At 44.7% G+C, this 23881-nt stretch overlaps 1 protein-coding gene across 1 annotated transcript; it reads right to left on the bottom strand.

Moving 5' to 3' along the window:
* Positions 1-1205: 1205 nt before the first annotated feature.
* Positions 1206-23129, bottom strand: LOC118095051 (cathepsin D). Its single transcript, XM_035135934.3, has 9 exons — positions 22913-23129; positions 16205-16355; positions 15683-15806; positions 12509-12627; positions 9906-10105; positions 7226-7354; positions 3436-3631; positions 2450-2548; positions 1206-1606 (listed from the first exon to the last, which is right to left on the bottom strand). Exons 1-9 carry the CDS (start codon positions 22972-22974, stop codon positions 1343-1345), a joined length of 1344 nt encoding a protein of 447 aa, XP_034991825.2. The 5' UTR covers positions 22975-23129; the 3' UTR covers positions 1206-1342.
* Between the last annotated feature and the right edge of the window lie 752 nt (positions 23130-23881).

The raw sequence follows: 23881 nt of genomic DNA, 5'->3' as shown, positions 1-23881 counted from the left end.
GAGATTCAGGGGGCAAATACTGATGGGTGTTGCAGCCAGGATAGGCTGGCATGCCACAGCAAGTGGGGGCCTGGGAGGAGTGCTGCAGTACTCATTGAGAGAGTGAAAGCCTCTCTCCCTCCCCTCATCAGTCCCTAGTGCTGCTCCTGGCAAAGCAAATCCAAGCACCTTCCCATGTTACCTTTGATTCTAAGCATAAGCATTTCATCTTCATTTCAAAATGCACAAGGGCTTAGGAAGCATCCTCATGAAGGAGAAAGGAAGGCATTACCTACAAGGGCAGCCTTCCCCAAGGATGTTTTGGGATACATCTCCCATCAGCCACCGCCAGCATTATTATCCCTTTCTGTCCTGTAAGTCTCTGTAGCGGCATTTCAAGCTTCTGAAATGATGGTGGCTTCTAAAATCATTTTTATATCGGTGTGTTATTTCCTTCCAGACTTTTATTCTTTTATGCATTGCAATATTTGCACTACTTATATTACAAATGTTAATATCTCAGGAGCAAGCACACTAATACTGAATTCTTATTGGTCACCGCTAAATCGGTGCTAACGAAAGCAAAGCACTTCTGTGTGTCTGTGCCCGCACACAATTGTCTCCAGTACAGTTCCCAAGGGTAGCATTGCTAATTGCACAAAATTACCTTTTCTGTGAGTACGCATGTAGGATACATGTTTGCATGTGCATGCATGCATACAGACACACTTGCAGATCTGGTAACATAGTCCTGATAACCTAGATCTCTTTTTGCTAGGCATGCCAGAGACTGAATCTGGGACCTTCTGAGCACAAAGCCTGTGCTATGGGCTCAGAATGTTACATCACCTTAAATATCCAGGCGTGACTCATCAAGCCGTGAGCTATCAAGTCACATGAAGAAAGCATTATCCCCCACCAGCTTGTTGATCCCATTGTCTGTGGCTTCCTGCATTTGCTGTAGCAAACAGGACTCTAAAAGCTGCAATCCCAGCCACACTTACTTGGAAGAAAGTTCCTCTGACATCAGCTGAATTACTTCTGAGTAGACATGCATAGGACCAGCAAGCTGGGGAGGAGGATGGAAGAGGAGAACTCGGTGGGAGAAGCCCTGCACACCTGATATACACAGCAGTGTATTTGAAGTTCAAAGGGGAGTTGCCAAGGTGCATCATCTTTTCCTCTGCCACCATGAGGATTAGAAACTTGTATTTTTTTTTTAAAAAAAGAGGAGCTGTTCTGAGAAATAGGGCAACTGCAAATCCAGTGCTATGGAACCCCACCCCTGCTGCTATGGAAATACACACACCCCACTTCTCAACCCTGCTGTGCTCCTGAGTTCAGCACTTGGAACATTGGACAGCTAACATCCTGTCAGATGGGAGGTCGTGGTGGCTGCAGCTGGAGTCGTGACCTCTGGAGCCGGTGTAGCTGCTACTGCAGCTGTAGTCGCACCGCATATGGTTTGTTTGGAGACAGCTAAGCCAACTTGGTCATGATCTCGGTCAAAGACTGAGTAAAAGCGCCGGAGGAAAACGTCACCCAGGATCCAGAGTGGTCCGACGGGCTTAGGGATGTCAAGACTCATGAAGCCGCTGAGGCAGACAGTCACTCCTCCTTGGCTTATCTGTGAAGATGGGAGGGAAATAGCACAGCTCACTAGGAGGCCATCGAGAGAAGCTTACAGGCTTCTAGAGACTTTAGGCAATGCCACCATTGTCCTTTCCGCTGAGTAGGGACAGAGTAATTTGTCAGGTTGAATATTTCCCTTTTCCCCATTTTTCCATCTTAAATTCAATTCCCCACACCTCTGCATTATTTAAAGAAAGATCCTCATGAAAATTCATTAGCATTTAGTGGAAATTTCTCCCTATATTCATAGAATCATAGAATAGTAGAGTTGGAAGGGACCCTGAGGATCTAGTTCAATGCCCTGCAATGTGCAGCTATTCTCATTTTTGCATGGAAATTTCCCCAACATTATTGTAATGCATTTTTTAAATGTTATTTTCATGAACATGTGCATTTTTATGCTCACTTTCCCCGAATGTAGACATTTATGTATGTATTATTTGGATGGAGAAGTGCGGATTTCGAAAGACAGCTGTGTTTAGTCTGCATATTGTTTCAAGAAGTGCAAATTAGGGAGTTGTGTATTAAAATGCTAACCAAATTCCTCCCCCAACTATACTCCTGAACAAGGTGTGGTCTCACTCTTACTCAGGAGTTCTGAGGAACATAGGAAGCTGCCTTATACTGAGCTTGACTAGTATTGTCCAGTTGGACTGACTGTCACTGTCTAGGGGTCTAAGGTCCCATCTGCATTATACACTTAAAGCACCATCATACCGCCTTACAGTCATAGAATCATAGAATTGTAAAGCTGGATTGGATCCCAAGGATCATCTAGCCCAACCCCCTGCTAAATCCATCATCATTTCCTCAAAGGTGTTGTGTTGGTCTCTCTTACCTGGAGAACGTAGTCCTTTGGTGTCAGAGTGAAGGGCTTTCCACCAAGATGAAAAGTCACGTTTGGTAGCTCAGGAAGTTTACTGCAATCTATTGCATACTGTGGTGGGGAAAGGGAGAGTGCCATGAGGAAGGGAAGGGGAAGAGGAAGAGACAGCCAATCTTCTTGCAACACACCTCTTCTACTAGGGCATTTACCCCAAACCCCACTCACTCCCACCACCGTGTTTTGCCAGAAGTTGAAGGTACTAGACTCCACGGCAGATGAGGAGCTGTCACTGAAAATGGCATCCTTGGGATTGCTTATTGTATCCTTAGCCAAATGCAGTATTTCGCATCATCATAGGGTGACCTTCCCTGCCAATGGCAGTCAGTAATGTGGAGCAAAGGAGGGAACCCCACAGTATGATGCTGTTCCTTGTCAAATAACCTCCCCGCAAACAAACAAGAAAGAACACTCAACAAACGCCAGGCATAGTCTGACCTCCATGATAAGCTTTGTGCAAGCAAATCAGGATGAATGATCCAAAAAACAGGTGGTCAGGAAGAGCCCCAGGGTCAGGGAAGGAAGGCAGGTTTTGGTCTCACTCCAAAACTGGCCTCTTAAGTGCAGGACTTTAAGGTGCAAATACTGTGGTAAGATTTCCAATTCATATGGAAGAAAGCAAAAGAATTTTGGGTATACCATTGGAATAGGAACAAAGTCTGCTTCCCGCCTCTGCTGACTCTGGTCACTGAAAATGGTCCTGCATAAACTCATTCCTTCAGGTGCACACACCTAGCCTGAGTTCTGCTTCTTGGTCACATTAGAATGTGATGGGATATCACACTGGCATAGACAGATTGACAGCAAAGAGAATAAGCCAATGAAACCAGAACCAAGGGGTGGATTTGTTAATTTGGAAGGATCTGCATGGAGGTTTTTTGTTGTTGTTGTTGTTTTGGATGTGTCGTTAAAGGATCCAAAACATGTTTCCTCTTCCTTACCTGCCCTCCCATGATATGTTCAGCCCCAATGGCCTTCTGCAACTCTTTGATTTCATCACTAGACCCTGTGATAAGAGAAGTTCCAGTGTCCACAATGCCTTGGCAACTGTCCTTGCACAACTTCGTTGAATTGTCCTTGTCAAACAGCCTCCACGGCCAACATTTTTCACTCTTGGATTGCTTCTCCACAGTTATCCTACACAGAGGGGAAATGAAAGTGGTTGGCAACCTTTATTCACGGTGTTTTGGAGACCTGATGAGAGTTGAGAGGGCACATTTGTGGCCAGACAACCAGAAGCTAGTGAGGGGGAGGACTCTGACCACCAAACTCATACACACCAGTGAAAGAGTTTGGGATTGGCAGTTTAAGATGAACCTGTGTCTGGGCTGTTCTTCTTTCTTCTTTACACACACGAATTGAATAAATAAATCTCTGCACCAATAAAACTAGCATATCAGGCAGGGAGTGTTGTTAGGGGCCTGAGCCCTTGGTTTTTTGGTTGTTGTTGTTTTGCACTGAGCCCCAGTTGGTTGAGCAGTTCTGCATTCCCCAAAGGGTACATAGATATGCATAAAAATGGCACGTGTTGTTTCTCTATATACTGCTACATTTAAAGTCCTTTTAACAGGCCTGGAAAATCCTAGGAACTACTGTAGCTGATCTCACATAGCTATAGTCCCCAGCACTCTTAACAAACTAGAGTTCCCAAGGTTCTTCATGACTGTTAAAAGTGGTCTAAGAGTGCTTTAAATGTAGGATATGGAGGTGACCTAAGACCTCAACCACCCACCGTTTTAATTTGCCCATCGGCAAAATCTGGGTCATGGGCCTGTGTCCCAAGTATGTTTTGGGCCTAGCAGTGTCCTTGATGTCAGGTTTCCAGCGATTGACTTTTCCCTGAAGGTGCTGCGTGGATTGATTGGAATTTTCCGCTTCTGCTCAGCACATCTTTATTTTTATTTATTCATTGAAAACATTTAATTTCCCATCTTTCAGCTTTTTTGCTTCCAGGGCATCTTGCAATAAAAAAACCCCCCTCCACAACAATAACAGAAATAATATCCAAGAGAACACGCAAAGTACAAAAATAGCAGAAACCTCAGGAAACAGGAGCAGCAAGTATTGTATATCTGAAAGTTGGTTGAAAATGCAGCAGCATTGCCCTCTTGTGGTTAGTGCTGTTCTTGCAAAACAAGCAACCTATTGAATATCTTTTTAAAAAAATCTGGGACCATCAGCAATGTTGACAGCATATGTGGAACTCAGTCCGGTGTTACACAAGTACTCAAAGCTCATGGTTTATAGCTGAGGCTCTGGAAGTGGTTTTATACTGGTTGTTAGATTTCAATAATGCATTGCTGATTTCTTGCATTTTTGAAATTTAATTTTATATTTTATTGTAATATTATGCTATTGTTTTGCTGCCTTGGAAGGATGTAAATCAGAACAATGGCTTGCAAATTACACACACACACACACACACACTGATGTGGGGTTAACTCTTTTGCTAGATACTCATACTTTACTATGGTGAGAATACCAAATCTTTATATTGCTACATTTCTAGTCCAACTTCCCTCCAGGTAGCTCAGGCAGTACAGATGATTCCCCTTCACACACAGATGTTACCACTGCAGCAACTCTACAAGGCAGGCTAGACTGTGAGATAGCGATTGGCTGGTTCAAAGTCATCCAGTGAGTTTCGTGACTAAAGTGGGGATTCGAACCCTGGACACTGAGATCTTAGCCTGACATTCTAATGGCTGCACCATGGTGGCTTTGACCTCATCAGAGGAAACAAAAAAGACCATGTACATCCGGTGGAGACATCCCCGCCCACTCTCTGATGTGAACAACACCATGCTAATGCAGCTTGAAATGCAGTGGGCGAGAAAATGCCCTTGCTGCATTGTAAGTCTCTAATGTGAACATACTAAATCAGTACGACTGCTCTGTAAAGTGGTTGTCTGGAAAAGCCAGAATGCGGTTCAGGTTTAGGGTGAGATCCTATACTGTACAGTGTTACCTCGGTTTAAGTGCACAATTGGTTCTGGAAGGCTGTACTTAACCTGAAGCGTACTTAACCTGAAGCGAACTTTCCCATTGAAAGTAATGGAAAGTGTATTAATCCGTTCCAGACGGTCCGCGGAGTACTTAAACTGAAAGTACTCAAACCGAAGCATACTTAAACCGAGGTATGACTGTATCTGAGTTACACCAGCCCAGCATCCTTAAGACAGCCTTCCCCAATTGGTGCCTGCAAGAAGTTTAGGACTACAACTCCCATCAGCTCCAGCCAGCACTGGCTGATGGGAGTTGTAGTCCAAAACATCTGACAGGCACCAGGTTGGCGAAGGCTGTGTTTCTCCACTGGCAGAGATGAAGCCACGCCAGCAGAACTCCCCAGATGGGCTGGCAGAAAACTCCACCAGGATAACTGCAACTTGGCATCACTGAGAGGAAAGGACTGCTGTACCCAGTCCAGAGGGCAGAGGGTTCCCTGCATTAGGCTTCACATTTATTCTTTAAACACAAACATTTCTCATAGATGGCAATAGAGATATGTGGCCTTGCTTAGAACATCTTTTTCAAGTGGGGGGTATTGCAATCATGCTGAGTAATGGAAATGCAATTATATATTTACTGTTAGGACATTAATTTGGATGGATGCAAGCCTGAATTATCTTATCAAACTCCCAAGCAGCTAAATCTGCCATTTTAGACACCGATGCCACCGAGGAAGGCTGTAAGGTTGAAATATGTTTGACAATTATAACTATTATTCACTGATGACTTGAAGTGCTATTCTCTAGGTCTACACCCAAGTACCATCAGTAAAAGTGTTTTGTTCACTGCATATTCAGGATGTCAATATTTTTAAAAAATTAATGGTTTGTTGTTTGAATTTCTAAACACTGGTTGTTTTAAATAAAGCAGGAGTTGATTTCTGGTTTATTTGCCTTCTGGAATCCATATTGGCAGCAGCAGGCATGCTTGAGTGGGGGGGTGGGAATCTGTGTGGCTACAATCAAAAGTGGGTAGAAAAAACCTTAAACTCTTGCCTTCGTGCAAGAATTTATATTCTGAGAGGACTTCCAGTTTATATATCTGGAGCATATTTTCAAAAAATATTTTGTTTGTTTAGGAAATTTCTTTGGAGTTCAGCAACTCCAAGAATATCTCTGCCAAAAATAAATCGAAATTTGGATGCTTATTAATTGCTGTGTGCCAAAGACTGGAAACCTATATCTGGTGTTAACTATCCAACCTAGGCAACTTTAGAAATAAGCATAGAGCATCTTTGGTGGGTTGGACAATATTAGGATCAAAATATTTGAAAAGGCGGGAGACCCTTGACACAATTAAGTCGTTTAGAAAGAAATGGAATATAATGTCTAATAAAAATAAATTTGATCCACTTTTGCATGCTAAATTGACCTTGCGGGGAAACCCAATTATAAAATGGGACAGTTCAATAATGCACAGCAGAGGCTGGTCCATTGGGGCAAGAGTGGCCCTTTACCTAGCAACCTCGGTCTGCCCTCACCCAGCCTTCACTTGCTAGTGCAGGCGGTGGCAGCATTGCCTGTCCGCTTCCTCCTCCTTAGTCTCAGTCTTGCCGTGCAACAAAAGACTTCCTTATTCCAGCATGTGTTCTGAGGTAGCGTTCAGTTCTATGGCAGCTTTTAATTGTTTTGTTTTTATGTGCACCATCCTGGAAATGTGAATGACTAAGCGGTACATAAATCTATCCCAGAAATAGATCAGGAAATAAATGGCGGCACTCACTTGTCTATCTTGATCTGCCAGTAAGCCTTGCGTGACACTGGGATGTAGTGGAGCTTCCCTTCATAGGCGTCGTGGTTGATATCTCCGAAAAACACTTCGCCACCGTTGTTTTCGTAGCCGCTTTCAGTGCTAGGAGAAGAATCAGAAGGGTCAGAAAGGGTATGTGTGTGGAGCAGGCAAGCAAGAGGAAAGGATATTTTATTTACTTGACAAAACTTGTGTGCCACCTAACGGGGGGCGGGGACCCTCACACCTCTATGTGGTTGAATAAACATTGGCATAAATGTATAGATTGCCTCTGGGCAACTTAAGTCCACATGCATACATTTAAAGCACTGTGATACCACCTGAAACAGTCACGGCTTCCCCCAAGGAATTCTGGGAGCTGGGGTTTGTTAAGGGTGCTGAGGATTGTCAGGAGACCCCTGTTCCCTTCATGCAGCTACAGTTCTCAGAGTGGTTCAAAGGGAACACTTGCAATTGCAAACGGTAACTCAAATCCATGACGTTCTTTTAATCTTGTTCCTTTGATAAGCTTCACCTGCCGATTTCTGCATGTTGAATTTCTGTTAAAGGGTATAGGAGCAGGTCAGGCCATCCCAGCCCCCAGTCAGTTGGCAACCCTGCCTCATGGATAATGGACTCCGATGAGCAATGGCTGCTCCATGCTCCTCTAACATGTCACATCCATCAACCGGGTGGTGTCTCAAAGGGACAGTTTGAATCTGAACAAACTGTGGCTTGAGCTTTAGTGCTGACTGAGAAAGGATTCTGAGAGGCTCTTGGCTAGGGTTGCCAGACTCAATATAGGACAGGACTTCTGTGCTTTTAATTGCCCTGCTCTCTTTTGAGTCTGGAAACCTTAAAGAGAAACCAGCAGACCCTTTGTTTAATTTCCAAGCAAAGGGTCTGCTGGTTTCTCTTTAAGGTTTCCAGACTCAAAAGAGAGCAGGGCAATTAAAGGCACAGAAGTCCTGTCCTCTATTGAGTCTGGCAACCCTACTCTTGGCTGGCAGAAATAGCTCTTTAAAATCTTGATCTTGAGGGTATAGGTCAATCATAACTGTAAATACATTGGAAGCTGCCTTACTGAGTCAGAGCAATGGCTAAACATGCTCAGTATTGTCTCTAGTAACCAGGAGCAGCTACCCAAAGTTTCAGACAAGAGCTCTGTCTGGAATTGCTCTGCTAGCAATTGAACTTGGGACCTTTTGAGTTCTACAGTTGTTCAACAGCAAGGACACTACCAAAACAATAATAAAAAAATTTCTTCCGGCAGCACCTTAAAGACCAACTAAGTTTTTATTTTGGTATGAGCTTTTATTTTGGTATGAGCTTAGTTGGTCTTTAAGGTTGGTCTTTAGTTGGTCTTTTATTTTGTTTCAACTACATCAGACCAACATGGCTACCTACCTGTTACCAAAACAATGTTATTTTCCAGTACTCTGTCACCAAAAAGAAGCAGACTCAGTAAAGCTGCCATGTTACATGAAACACCAGAGTGATGGAACTACCTGCCATTAGATGAGGAACAACTGAGAATGCACAGAAAATATCTGCATCATCCCACACATGTACCTATAATGTGTGATGGTACCCACCCATAATATATACATGGCAGGACGTACAGTGGTACCTTGGTTTACAGACACTTCAGGTTACAGATTCCACTAACCCAGAAATAGTACCTCGGGTTAAGAATTTTGCTTCAGGATGAGAACAGAAATCATGCGGCGGCAGCAGGAGGCCCCATTAGCTAAAGTGGTACCTCAGGTTAAGAACAGTTTCAGGTTAAGAACGGACCTCCAGAACGAATTAAGTTCTTAACCCAAGGTACAACTGTACTGAACTCCACCTGGCAATCAACATCCTGTTTAATTGTATTTTATACACATTTCAGAATCCTGAACCAGTCTTTGTGAGTCACTGAAAAGAAGAATGTTATGCCAACTGGAAAACTGACAGCCCAGATTCCTGCATAAAAAGATGTCACCCAGAGTTACCCTGCTGCAACAAGATGACTCAGCAACTCAAAGTACCTCTTAATAGCTTACTTAGGCCAGAGGTTGTCAACCTTTTCGGGCCAGTGAATGCGTTTGGAATTCTTATATTCAGTGCCAGTCACAAAATGGCTGACATGGGATGTGTCAAGTAAGACAAAATGGTGGTCACATTTAGAAGAGCAAAAATGAGCAGGCATGTTCCCCACTCCCATCAATGTGGAAAAGGCACCAACATTGGCCACCACTGTGCTTGCTAAGAGAAGCTCTTTGTTCTTCTCTTCTATTGAGAATGGAGAGAGTGTGCCTAATCCTAACATCCAATGAAATGTGGGCATGTTTTTGAGGGCATGTTCAGTGCAGGAAAGACTGAGTCAATGCAAACAGCAGCTGAGAAGGAAAAGCAAATAGTTTCTCATGCATTGTAAATTTTTGCCCTTGGAGATGGTTTGGAAACTTCAGTTGGTCCAGAATAGGGCAGCAAGATTAACTGGGACTCGATGGTATGATCCTATTATGCCAGAGCTTCATTAACAGCTACATTAGTCATGCCAATTAATTCCAACGAGTCTACTCTGATTGTGGCTAACATTGGATGCAACTCTAGAGGGATGCATTGGGACTTGGGAAGGGTAAGACTGGGATGAGAGAAAGGAGGAGGTAACACAAAGGATTCCTACTTGCAGAGATGGAAGGAGAAGACGTTCTTCTTAAGCAGCTTATTCTTCATCATGTTATCAAAGGGTGGGGTGATATTGTTGACTGAGATGCTGGGATACCCCAGCCCCATGATGCCATCAAACTTTGCAGCTACAAAAACCAAACCCGGCAGATCTGTAGCCTCAGCAAATGTCTGGTTCTGAATGGTCAAGTTGCCAATCTGAAGAGAGAGAGAAGTTAAGCATCAGATACTTGCATATCTCTGAACTAGAAAACCTGATACCCACTACAATGCTCAGTCTTGAAGGACCAAGACATTAGCATCCTCTTGCTGAATCTTTAAGCCTGTGGCTCTGTCCCTGAATACCCTGCCAACTGTCTTTCTTCCTTCAGATCCAGTGCTTACTTTCTAGTAGGAAAACTGGGATTCAGCTGTAGCTGGGTTGAGATGTAACAGGAGACAGTAGTTTCCTACTATGTGAATGAATCATGGCAAGCCATTGGGTTGTGTGCTCCCCTTCCTTCTCTTTCATGAACCAGAGGAAGAGATCAGAAATTATAATCTGGTAAACTATAGTGAAGGTAAACCAGGATAAAACTGCAGTTTCAGATATTGGCATGTTCCAAAACATAGTTTAAGCAAACCACAGTTCCTCTCTTCAAATGCAGAGGTAACTATCTTGAAAAATGCTCTGCTCTTAGGATTTGCTTGGGCAATATTGCAAAGTGCTGCATTCATGAAATGATGCCATATATATATATATATATATATATATATATATATATATATATATCGCCATGATGAATGTCTGAATAATTTTAATTAAGGCTCATAGCCACTGCAAGATTTTTAGTTGATTAATCCATCAATATAATTTAAATAAGTTTGCCTATTTTCAAAACATCTCTCAAAGTGCCTTCTGGAGGATGTTGGAGTAGTAAGCCTTAGACAATTTACAGCTTAACAAACAGAAACTGCCAGAGGTTACACTGGAAGGAAAGCCTATCTCACTTTTCTTATGCCTTCCAAAGGTAAACACAAACACTTAAGACTCATCCTCAGTAATGAATCAGCTAAAGCCCATTGGTCATGAGCGGGGCCAGCTTGGTCATACTCTGGGCGGCTTTCAACAGAACATTAAAAACAGAACAAAACTTCAAACATTAAAACCTTCCCTAAACAGGGCTGCCTTCAGAAAGCCATGGCTCGGTAATACAGCATCTGCATTGCATGCAGAATCGATCCCTGGCATCTCCAGGTAGGCCTGATATTATCTGAGATTAGCCCTAGAGAGCCACTGTCAGTCAGCATAGATATTAATGAGCTGGGTGGGCCAATCGTGTGACCAGGCGCGCCAACTCTATAGAGCCGGGGAGTCTTTTTCTTTCTCAGTATCTGTTGGCAAGGGGCCAGGCCTCAGTGTTGAGGGGGTGGAGGAGGCCGAGTGCAGTGCTGAGTGCAGCACAGGCTTCTCCTGAGCACGAGAGAGGAGGAGCCACTGGCCACTGAAGCCAGGCCGTGCTTGGCTCCGCACTTCGTCTCCCCCTGATGATGTGACGCCGTGCGTGCATCATGCATCGCACACACATGACGTCACACGTGTGCAACACGCGTTGGGCGCCCTCAACCTTGGGCGCAAGATGGTGCCTCTGGGTCTGACTCAGCATAAGGCAGCTGGCCACTCCACCCAGTTCTTAAGCCTTTGTTTACATGTACAGTATGCACAGCAAAGTCAAAATGCCTTCAGCCTCACTCAGAGATTTAGGGTGCAATCCCTGTACCAGTGTTATGGAAAGCTGAAGGGCTACAGGATTTGGCGGAAGCCCAATTATGCCCGTGGTACTCGAGAGGCATTGCTGGCACACAAAAATACACTCACCACACAGAAGGTACACAGAGGCCTAAGCCATGGTGAGCTTTTCAAGAACGCTATGAAAACCTAGTTGGTTGCGTCAGCCTCACAGTTATTCAGGCGGGTCAAGGAGAAAGGCTGTGTGGTGGTGGTGGTGGTGGTTGTTGTTTAAAATGTCATTCACAATAGTCAAAAGGCAAAAATAGAAGCAGTGGTTTACTGGGATCAGGGGCCAGAACACAGACACTGTCCCTGGCAAACAACAACAACAACAACAACAACACAACAGCTGAAACGTTCATATATATGTATATAACATTTTAAAATATTAGTCTCTTCATCACTTTCACAACCAAAGGGCCATGGTCTCCACCATTTCATAAAAAGGAGGAGTGCAAAGTTCCCCAGGTGCAACTCCCTCTCTCTCTTAGAAACTATCACAGAAGTGTTTGAACTTGTGGGCTGATGCTGGTGATTCAGTGTGAAGGAAAAGACACCCTGCATGCTTGGTTGCTTTCCCCCATCCTCCACCCCCTCCCCATGATAACTTCCAGGGCTGACCTGGCACTGAAATCACGTTCTGAAGGTAAATCATACAGAAATCTGGTTGAAATTAGTACCCTGGCATTTCCACTTGTTTAATCCACAAGGAACGCTTCTTTCCCTTTATGGAAAGTTTGCCTTTGTGTCGAGACACTTCCCTCCCCCACTGGTTAAGCTTATCCCGCCTCCTGGAGAAGAACCCAGGCATCCGAGCCCCCTGTACTCACCCTCAGAACATCCTGGCTCAAGAATCCTTTGAGACTCCCGCTTCCATAGTGAATGGCAAATTTGGACTTGTTGGCCTTGTGAGTCAAGGAGAAAAAGCCCCGGTAGTGACTGTGTACCCCTGAGGAGAAAGAAAGCAGCTGTCTGTGTGGTGGCAGGATAGGGGTTGGGATCAACTCTATTGGTTCTAGCTCCCAGGAACATTTTTTTAAAATTATTATTATTGTTGTTGTTATTGTTATTATCAAAGCTTATGGTTTCCTTAGTAGCAGCTACCTTACAAGTGACACTGTCCTTTTACCATTCAACAATTGCACGATCTTTTCTTGAGACCAAGAATAGTATAAAGGCCTTCCTCCCTAAGGCTGCACAGCAAGGATGGGGGACCTCAGGTCAAGTGAGGCCAACTAGGGATACTTGTGTGGCCTGTCAGTCTGTTATTCCCCAAGCCCCCACCTGACATCATCTGGTGTCATGTGTGAGATAAGTAAAGCCAGCGTTGCAAAGGAAAGACAGGGAGCCTTAGAGTTATGATGCTCTGGTGGTTCATCTGCAAGTGGGATTGGGCACCTTTTAAAGTGGGCACCAAACGCCAAGCCTCACTGGAATCGCTTCCAGCCAGGAGCTGAATTCAACCTGCAGCTGCCAAGGTTCCTGCTGAAAGCCCAAATGCAAGCCCTGCTTTTGGCAGGAATCTTCGGCTTGAATTTGAGCTGTGGCTTACAAGGGGCGAGCCAGTGCAGCAGAAGTTTGAATTCAACCCAGAACTCCCAAGGAAGATTAGTGCACTACCAATTCTTCCTTTGAAACGGAATCGCTTGACATGGTATGATGTCAGGTGACTGGCAGCAGGTCAGCCCAGCCCTCTGGCCAAAAATAGCCAGCTCTAGAGCACTGATAACTGCAACACTTTAAGGAGAGGGTGAAGCGTAGCCTAGCACCCACTTCACCCACACCCCTTACAACGGCCTGCCAGCAAGTTCTCTTGTCTCAGGTGGAACCAGCTTCTCAAGTCATCCACCACAGGGGGCTGATGGCATCTCCTGGGAGGCTACATTTGGCCCGAGAACCTCATTACTATCCCTATTTTCTGTTTATTTAGGGAACCATCATCTGGTGCAAGACTCTCAGGACAGTGTTTATTCCGGGCTGCTTCCAGAGTACTTCTTTCAATTTCCCATTCTTTCAGTCTTAAATTCGGTTCTACACATTTGCAATGTTTAGGGGAAAAAAAAACAAAAGATCCTCATGAAAAAAATTAAGCAGTTTCATGCAAAGGTCTCCTAAATAATCACCTATTTGTACGTGGTATTGATTCATGTGCACATTTCTGTAAGCATTTTTCCAAATATAATGCACCTGAATATATGCTTTTTGTAAACACTGTTCAGTGGGAGACTTGCATCACAACATTCGGATAAATGGAAATTTTGAAGGGATGCCTATGTTTCAGTTCTCATATTGTTTCAGAAAGGGCAGATTTGACCAATTTGGCTTCAAATGCAAACTGAATCAGATTTCTCCCCCATCTCTCTTCCACACTGATGCCCTGAGCATGAATAAGCCATTACTCTTCTCCCAGAAGCTACAAGGAGAATTGTAACTAACTTTCCACACTACCACGGGTACAGTATCGTTTTTTTCTGTGTGTTTATGCTGCTATGCTACATCCCCACCACTAGTGGGCATTGTGACAGAGCACCTGTGCGTGAATAAAGAGAAGATTCAGTTCGCCTGAGTGATTTTAAGCTATATATAAATAGGTACTTAAATCAATGATTAATTTAGCGCTGAAAGCTCATTTATGTAAGTGTGATTGTGCATTGCTACCCAAGAAATATATATATTTTTTAAAAGTTTGTTTTTGATGAGAAGTGCATATGGGAAGTGTTTAATTAGAAGGAAAATGTGTGTAATGACAGCTTTTCATTGTTTTAAAATTAGTGTTATAGTGTTTCAGCACTGTAAAACTCTTCTGTTTAAGCAATATTTCCCCAATATTTGATATTTTTATAAAATGGATTGGAAGTGGGTAATTGGGGGGTGGGGAGACATATTGGCAAGACGGCAACATGTTTTCTTTTGATTAAAATAGCATTGTAGTAGCTGCATTTGCACATCACGGTGATCCTTGATTGCGAAGATGCTCCCTCTTTGCGCCTTTGCTAGCAGAAGGGATAGCAAAACAAACCATAAATCCCAGTTTGAATAGAAAACAAAGCCAAGCATCAATGGTTTGCCACTGTTGCTTGTGTTATAGGAGGAACAAAACAGGAGCCATCTCTGCATTCAAAGGAAATCATGAACTATGGTTAGGAATAATTAACTATGGTTGGTGCTTGGAAACTGCAGCACAAGGGGCTGTACAGTTTACTACACTGGTTTTCATAAAATAAAAAACCAGTAATAGTAATCCATAGAAACAACTAGAGTACAGTGGTACCTTGTTTCTTGAACACCTTAGTTGATGAACAAATCTGCTCCTGAACGCTGAAAACCCAGAAGTTAGTGTTATGGTTTTCGAACGTTTATCAGAAGCCAAACATCTGACACAGCTTCTGCTTGAGTGCAAGAAGCTCCTGCAGCCAATTGGAAGCTGTGCCTTGGTTTTCAAATGGTTTCCGGAGTCAAACGAACTTCCAGAATGGATTAAATTAAGTTTGAGAACCAAGGTTCCACTGTAGTGCTTAGATCACTGCTGCCACCTCATTCCCCAAGAATGGGCCTTTTCAGTGGTAGATCACCACTTGTGGAACTCTCTCCCCAGGGAGGTCTGCCTGGTGCCATCTTTATCTATTTTTAGGTAACCAGGGTTTTAGCTCTTAGTTTGAAGGGTTTCAAATAATTGAGGCCTTTACAGTGGGGTGGGATCTGTAAGACCTGTCTTTTATATAGAATCATAGAGTTGGAAGGGACCACGAGGGTCACCCAGTCCCTCTATGCAATGCGGGAATCTTTTGCCCAATGTAGGGCTTGAAGCTATGAGCCTGACATTTAAGAGTCTCATGCTCTTCTGACTGAGCTACAAGGCAACAAGACTGTTGTGTAGTTGTCTTTTCAGGTTTTTATTAGCTGTTTGTTATACTTGGTTTTAGTGTTACTTGGTTTTAGTCTTGTGGGTTTTCTTGGGGTCACTTTTGTGAGGAAAGCCAATAAGAATAAAAAAATAAACTTACAGCATGCCAGGTGAAACAGGCAACATTTGGAGGAGGGCACCCACAAATTTGACGAACCAGTATCGAAGACAACATTGAAGCACTGCTGTGGGGTTCCAATGCAGACCTGCCCATAGTATTGTGCCTAGGGTAGAATGGGGAAGGAAGGAGTCAGTGCAGAATTCTAAAATGGCCTCCCTTTTCCCAGGGCTGGTGCGAGGTTTGACAGGGGGCCATCAGTCCTAGTTTCTATCCATACCCTAGGGAAGGTGAGTGGGCACTACAGGGTGTTGTTCACTAGGGCAAATGGGACATTGCCCCCCCCCTCAAGCTCAGCCTACCACCACCATTTTGGGGGGGGGGGTCAGGGGGCACAGCCCATCAGCTTCATCCCCCTCATAAATCAGCAGAGAGGAAAATGGGGATAAAACTAGAATTAATTGGTGTCTGTCAGGGGCTTTGCCTCCGCCTCCTGTTGGGCTCCCTGCCTTCTGCCCTTCCTGTCCCATTTTGGGGCACCACCTGCCACTCGTGGGCACTTACATCCATGTAGTTGTGCAGGCGTTGACGGGCGACAGAACCTTCTTCTGAGGGCGTTCCAGACCTAACTCTTCCTCGTCTTAACAAGTCAGCGATGGGGAGGCCTGAGCGGCCAAACCGGCTTCGGACTGAGGGGAACTTCTGCAATGGGATCCTGCCAAGGAGAGGAAAATAAGCAAAGGAGTGTTGTCAAGAGGAATGCATTATTAGGACTGGCCCTTTCATTAGACAGTGAGGTGACTGCCTCAGGCAGCGGGTTTTACGTGCCATGAAAGGGAAACCAAGTGTTTTGTTTAGTACTATTATTTAAATATTGTATTGGTACTGCCAAGGCCCTCAGATTAGTGCTTGTGGGATTTCCAGGTGCCAGAATAACCCTACATTTCAAGCACCTTATAGCTTCCAGCAAAGAATCCTGGAAACTGTTAAGGGTGCTGACCCCCCCCCCCCCGACCTAGAATGCCCAGTACTCTTAACAAACTACAGTTCCCAAGATTCTCCATGACTCCATGGTATAAGAGTAGATTAAATGCATGATGTGGATGTGACCTCAGTTACACAGAAGTACAGGAGCTAAGTGCTCAAATTACAGGAGGAGAGGGACCTTTCCCCTCTTACTGTTTTGTCTCAGACCCTAATTATTGTTTTTAGAAGACAATGGGGACTAAAATCTGAAGGAGTTAGTTGAGGAGGGAGGCTTATGGATTTAATTATGGGACCACTTTCCTGCATAATGTTCCAGTATGCACTTGAATCATTTTCGCAAAATACCAACCACCTGGAGGCATCTGAGATTTGCACAAGTAAAGTGGATTAAAGCACTCTATTGCCCTGGCCTAGTGCAACAAATCCATTTTGGTTTTGGTTTAGGAAAGTGATGTGAACATGTATTGAAACACGTGGAAAGGACAAATGAATAATGGGAAGACATATAAAAACCCTGTTAGCAAATCAAGATGAATGCAGGATGTTGTATAATTGTTGTATAATTGCCTGGTGAATGTTGGTCAATGTTGTATAATTGCCTGGTGAAATCAGAACAAATACTCAAGCAAGTTTTGACATGGGATGCTTCCAGATTGTTGCTATTTTCTGGTGGGATTCAGTCACATACTGGCAAATTCTGAATGCCCAGTTGTAGTTGATTGGGAGGTCTTGCACAACAAACCCACTCCCCCAAAATATCAAACTTTTTGCCATAATGAAAGTGACAGAGAAATGTGGGAAATTACAGTCAAATATAACTAGCAATCATAGGGCTAGTTAATGCATGAAGGGCCTAAGACCACAGAATTGCTAGATTCAGCTGCTAGCTAGGTCACCCCCCTCACACGGTAAAAGAGCAAACAATGTGAACTCTCCGAGATAGGACGTGCCTGAGCTTGCTCGTTACAAGCTCAGACTGCATGCTGCTGCATGGATAGATGCATGAACCTGACCTTTGGAATGTTGTAGGTAAAACATTTTAAAACTTACTAAGGTGTGTGGTCTGATCAATCCTAAGAGGGGTAGAAACGTGGAAGCTCTGGTAGTGGACTTAACGGAATAGTATTAAAAGGTTTAACACTCTAAATCCCCATGCTATGCTATTGCTTGCTTTTGTGACTTTTTAAACACTGCCAGATACTTTCTCTTGCTGGAGAGTATGTTTAGCCCTGAGCTTTGGATCTAGGGATCTGGCCAAATATTTTATGAATTACCCTACACAGGTGATCTATATCTATTCCCCTGCCCACCCGCCCCCCACAGGAAAAGTGTGGGATAACAATTGCTTTGATGCAATGTCAACTAACCTCACCATAAACAAATGGTAATGAATCATCATTAAACAGCCAATGTAATCTGCAAGCAAATCAGGATGAATGCTCAGTAAACAGGTGGCCTGGAAATGCCCCATGTCTAACCACCATGTAAGCTTTGTGCTGGCAAATCTAGATGAATGCTGAATATAAATGCTGGCTATAAAGGTCACCTGGAGGAGCTGAGGCTGATGGGAATTTTAGTCCAGCAACATTTGGAGAGCTACAAGTCATTCCCCCCCCCACTTCCTGTGGTGGGTAGTTGGTGATGAAGAAGCACTTGGCCAAACAAACAAAAACAGTCTTCAGACACTAGCTATGGGGCCCAGGTCTAGGATGCCTGGGTTATTTGAGAAAGGAATGGAATTAATTATAGTGGTGCCTCGCTAGACGAATTTAATTCGTTCCACGGGTCTATTCTTATAACGAAAAATTTGTCCAGGGAATCCCATAGGAATGCATTGATTTTTTTTTTAAAAAAACACAATTTGCCCATAGGAACGCATTAATTGAATTTCAATGCATTCCTATGGGAAACCGCGATTCGCTAGACGAATTTTTCGTAAAACGAATTCGTCTAGCGAGGCAACCTCCGCTAGAAAAATCCTTTCTTTAAGCGAAAATTTCGTCTTACAGGGCATTCGTTAAGCAAGGCACCACTGTATTTGGGAAAGGAGGGGGGTGTTTGCAATTTTTGTGCAAACTTGTGTAATGGGCCTTTAAGAACATATAACAGTCCTGTTGGACTCTAGCTACCATCAGCCCCAGCCAGCATGGGCAAGGAGAGTTCCCCATACCACACATCTCAAGCACTCTTACACTATTTTACAGCTTCCTTCCAATAATTCTGGGAAGTGTAGTTTGTTAAGGGTGCAGAGAGTGGTTAGAGTAGTCGCAGAGGTACAACTCCCACCACCCTTAACAGTTTCCGATATTATTGGGAGTGAGGGAGCCATGACTGTTCAAGTGGCGTAAGAGTGCTTTAAATGAATGATGTGGGATATGGCCTGGTCCAGCAACACTGGGAGGGTCACAAGTTCTGCATTCCCGCATTTAAGAATGGCCCTGGGTTATTTTAGAAGGAAGAGGGTGTCTATGGGATGACAGCAGTACTGAACCAGAAACCGGTAGGGCACGTAGAATTGCCACCTTTTTTTCCTAGCCACACTTCTGCAAATAAAATAATAATAATAATAATAATAATAATAATAATTATAAACCCTGCTCTTCCAAAAGCACACAGAGCAGAATGTAGTACTGTAGAATCCTGTTTCTGTGACTGGCAGAAGTTGGCGAAAATTTTGCTGGCTCATTATCAACCTCAATAAAGTTCTATTTTACACACACACACACACACACACACACACACACACACACACACACCTGTCTTCAAAAAAACTAGAAGACAAATAAAGAGCTGCCTCTACAGGCTCCTGGATGGCCTAGGAGTTTAGCGTGGCCTTGAACAAAGGAAGATCTTGGTACAGATCTCTGTATTTAGGACAGGGCAGGTAAGAGTCATGCAGAGCATAACACCCACCAAGTTCTTCTGGGATAATCCCATTTTCTTGCCAGGGAAAACTCCCCACCCACCGGATTCCAGGCAGTCATCTGAGCCCTATGCAAAAGAGGGAACTGATCCCTCCCATGTGATAATGGAAGAGGCAGGTAAGCACATCCTCTCCAGGGGCTGCCTCCTGCCAGCTCCGATTTCAACCCCAAGTGAAGGGCTGGCCTCACCGCCCAGCGCACATGTCCTGCCCTGCCTGTTGATGAACAGCGCAGCATATCTGTAATTATCTCCCTTGCCCATCCCTCCTACCTACAGCTGGGTGATGGCCAAGTATCGGTGTCATAATTACAGGGGCCTTCTTAACGAGGGCTGTTCTCAAGTGTTTTGTTTTGCTCTTTGGCGAATGTATTCCTACATGGGCTGGGAGGCGGAAGGATGTTGGCTCAGCAGAACGGAGCGCTGACCGTTGAGGCCGAGCACCTTGCGCAGACAGGAAGTGTGTGCCAGGTAAAGGTTTGGTGTAACATCATGCGACTCCCACCATCAAACTGATGACCTAAAACTCCCCACTCAGAAAACAATGTGTTTGTGCCTCAACTTTGGTAAGAGGGGTGCCAACTTTTCTGTTTGTAGTATAACCCGCCTCTGTTGCTCCTGCACCTTTGACAGCATGGTGCAGTGGTTAGAGTGCTGGACTTAGGACCACCTGCGTGACCAGGGTTCTTATTCCCAGTCAGCCAGGAAGCTCCCTGGGTCACCTTAGTCTTGGTCAGCCTAACCCACCTCGCAGGGTTGTCGTGAGGACAAAATGGGTGGGGCAGGGCAGAATGATGCATGTCACCTTGAGCTCCTTGAAGGAAAGGTGGGATTTAAAATTTCAGTTTGACAGGCAAATGCTAGCAAACAAGCAACATTTAGCTCTGTACCCAGAAAAAGCTTCAGTGGCTGGTTTCCACACATCAACCTACTGTTAAAGGCAGAGGAGCATGTCACTTGGCAACCCCACTCAGACTGGCAACGCTCTAGGGGATCATCCAGTGACCCATTTATTTGGCATGCTCCCTGTTTTGTTTGCACAATGTTTATGAGGGGGTTTAAGACTGCCTCCTGTTTTTATTAGGCATTCTAATTTGTTTTCAGGGCGGTTTATATGGCAATCAGCATTCATTCTGCAGAGCCTTTAATCTACTTCTTATGTGCCTGAACCCCTCCAGCAAAATACCGGCAGTCTGGAGGCACCCCTAGAAAGCCAACATTGTGAGAAGTCCTGCACTAATCCAGTCCTCTCCTGGACTGGACCCTCCACTATCTCTGAGGTCTTGCTAGGAGAGCAACCCATTTTCTTGGCTCAGCATCTATATTTTTAAAGCAGCTGTCTGACAGACACAAGTTCAAAAGGCAAAGTTTTCCCAGGTATGGAGCTGGAGCATGAGGAAAGCTTCTGTTGAATTTTTGCCTGCAATTCAGCACAGCAGTCTTCAGGAGGGGAAAAAGGGTGTGGGAACCTTGTTTTCAGCATAACTTTGCCTGGCGCTATCATTTAATCCAAACCTTTATCCCTGAGAATCCTAGAGTTCTAAGCCTGGCTCTTAATGTTGCTGCTGCATTTCACAAGGTCTTCCTCCTTTCACAAAACAACCTGCCTTCTTTCTCCCTCATCACCTCTCGGGGGCCCATTGCCCTCTGCTTCAACCCGCTGGTTTGCAATCCCAAGAGATTTCTGGTCTTCCATTCTAACCACTAGACCCTTCTCCCTTCCCAGTCTGTTCTGTAGTGAAAAACCATAGTGAGTCCCTCTTCTCTTCCACAAGAACATAGGAATCTGACTTATACTAAGCCAGGCCATTGGTCCATCTAGCTGGGTACTGACTAGCAGAGGCTCTCCAGGCTGGGGACCAGGGATGCCAACTTGAATAAAATATTTGGGATGTGTGTGCCAGATAAACCCTGCCTCCAATCCTAGCAACAGAGGTACCTAGTGCTGGCAAAGGTTTATTCCCCTACCCCACTTTTTATCCCCCAAACAGCTCTGTGAGGGTGACTGGTGATTGGTCCTTGGCTTCTCTGAATCATTAAAGCTGAAAGGGGACTTGAACCCAACTCTTCCAAAACCCCAAATTTCTATGCACCTTGTTGCCTCCTCCCCCTCCCTCCTGCCTAAAATCAGTGAGGGTTGGTTGCAAAATTATGCATTTGCCTGCTTGGGCATATTTTTAGGACCCACCTTATTTCTGCGACAGTAAACAGCAACCTATGCTGGCTGTTTAGCTGTGATAATCAATATTCATTCATTCATTCATTCATTCATTCATTCATTCAACAACAGCAACAACAATGGATGCGGAGCTTTACCCTCCAAGTCATCTGAATTAGGTGCTCCTAGTTTAATTTTTAAAAATGATAAGCAACTGGGAACTGCTTCCTCACTTGTAGCAGAACTCTGTAAACCTGCCCAGTTTGCGCGCGCTCTCTCTCTCTCTCCACTCCAATCTCAAGGAACAATGTTGGAGGTTTTTGCCCAATCCCAGCTCTCTTGCCATTGAGCAACCTTTTTATAAGTTCGTTTACAGGGCTTGTTGGGAAACAAAGTCCAAACATGGAAAAGAAGGAAAGGTAGCAATGCCCATCAACTCTGTTATCAAATATTTTATTGTGGGGGCTAAAGGCACCTAAGCCTCTAGGAGTTGGTGCCTATGCTGAGGACATTCCCAGACCTAACTGGAGGTGCCAGGAATTGAACCTGGAACATCGCTATGCAAGAAGAAGAAGAGCACCTGTTTTGCATGCCGAAGGTCCCAGGTTCAATTCCTGGCATCTCCAGGCCGTGCTGGGAGAGGTGCTCTGAAACTCCGAAGGGCAGCTGCCAGGCAGTGAACACAATACTGAGCCAGGTGGACCAATGGTCTGACCCAGGGCTCGTCCACACTTCCACTAGCGCTGTACCTAGAAACTATGGGTCTGAGCAGCTTTCCTCCTGCCCTACTCCTTTCCAAGGGAGACTCCACTCTTTAGTGATAGATCAGAACAAATGGCAATCCGGGGAAAACCAGAATTGCCATTTGCTCCGATTGCACCCTAAAGATTCTCCCGGGGGGAAGCAGTGGGGAAAGAGTTAAGTGCGGAGAAGCTCTCAGTATAACATAGCTCCCTATGTTCTACTAAAACTGAGCTGTCTCTTTGCCTTCCACTAGATTGTACGCCTCTTTCAGAAAACTCAAGCTACGGTACCTATTGTAGCAGCTGATGCTTCAAATTAAGCTGTGTTCTCCCATCATCTCCTGGAGGTCTAGCATCCCTGACCCAATCAAAACTGTCGCTCCACATAGGAGTCCTAGCTACTAGAACACCCCACTAGCCTCTCCCACCATGGAGCTTAAGAAACATCTTGCTTTCTCTCACCGCATCAGCCCTTGAGCCCCAACCGCCAGCAGCAGCAGCATGACGCAGAACCGGCCTCCCATCTTCAACTGGTCCTTTTGCAACCTCCAGCAGTGTTTCCTTCTGTCTTGGAGGCACCTGGTTTACTTGTCTTAGGGGTGGACTAGATGTATATCTGGACCGGCTGGGTAGCAGCACAGTGAGTGCCTCGCCCATTAGTCTCAGGAATGCTAGCTGTAGATCCTGATTGGTTAAGAAGGCAGTTAGTTCCTGCAATTATTGGGGTTCGTGGTTCCAATGGGTTCATCCTGCAATTATTCCATGCACTCATGGAGACAAATTGTTCTGATTGGCTGTGTGGGAAAAGTCACCTCCTGGGTAGTTTGTGGGCCTCAGTTGATGATTGGCTGGCATCCCCAGGGGTTCAGCTCTTCATAGACTGCGAAATCTTACAGGAACAAAATAACCCCCAAAGTTACCAAACAGGCAGGGCAGTTGTGGACATCTCCCTTGTGGTTCTCATTAATTGTATACCCCATCGTTTGGTCTCAGTGGGGCAGAGCTTGGAAATTCCCCTTTCCCCCCTTGGTCGTGGATTTGGAAAACCTTTAAATTAATACACATCAGCCCCAACATTCCCCTCTGAATTGCCTTAGACTGAGGAGAAGCAGCCAAAAGGTGTCCAAGTCCACGCAATCATCTTTTTAGAGTTTAATGGATTCTTTTATTTCATTTTTCTGTTGGAAGCCGCCCAGAGTGGCTGGGGAAACCCAGCCAGATGGGCGGGGTATAAATAATAAATTATTATTATTATGGGGGGGGGGAGCATCTGAGCTCAGTCTGAAGTGTCACGACTTGCCCTTTAAAGACAAACTAGAAATTATGGTGTGATTCATAAGAACAGTCGTGAAAAAGCAGAATTGATCAGGTTGGAATGAAAGGATTGCAGTGCAGACCTTACCTGCTATCTTAATGGAGCAGCGCTGTGAC

The sequence above is a fragment of the Zootoca vivipara genome, chromosome 12, assembly GCF_965207765.1.
Source record: "Zootoca vivipara chromosome 12, rZooViv2.hap1.1, whole genome shotgun sequence".
Lineage (NCBI taxonomy): Eukaryota > Metazoa > Chordata > Lepidosauria > Squamata > Lacertidae > Zootoca > Zootoca vivipara.
This window is presented reverse-complemented; position numbering and strand designations above follow the sequence as displayed.

Bases quoted from the DNA above. Each gene is read 5' to 3' on its own strand.
- LOC118095051 (XM_035135934.3), bottom strand. From the start codon at position 22,974: ATGGGAGGCCGGTTCTGCGTCATGCTGCTGCTGCTGGCGGTTGGGGCT. The intron at 10,106-12,508 runs GTGAGTACAGGG...CTCTCTCTTCAG, and splicing joins TGAGCCAGGATGTTCTGAGG to ATTGGCAACTTGACCATTCA. The intron at 2,549-3,435 runs GTAAGGAAGAGG...TCCCCACCACAG, and splicing joins AACATATCATGGGAGGGCAG to TATGCAATAGATTGCAGTAA.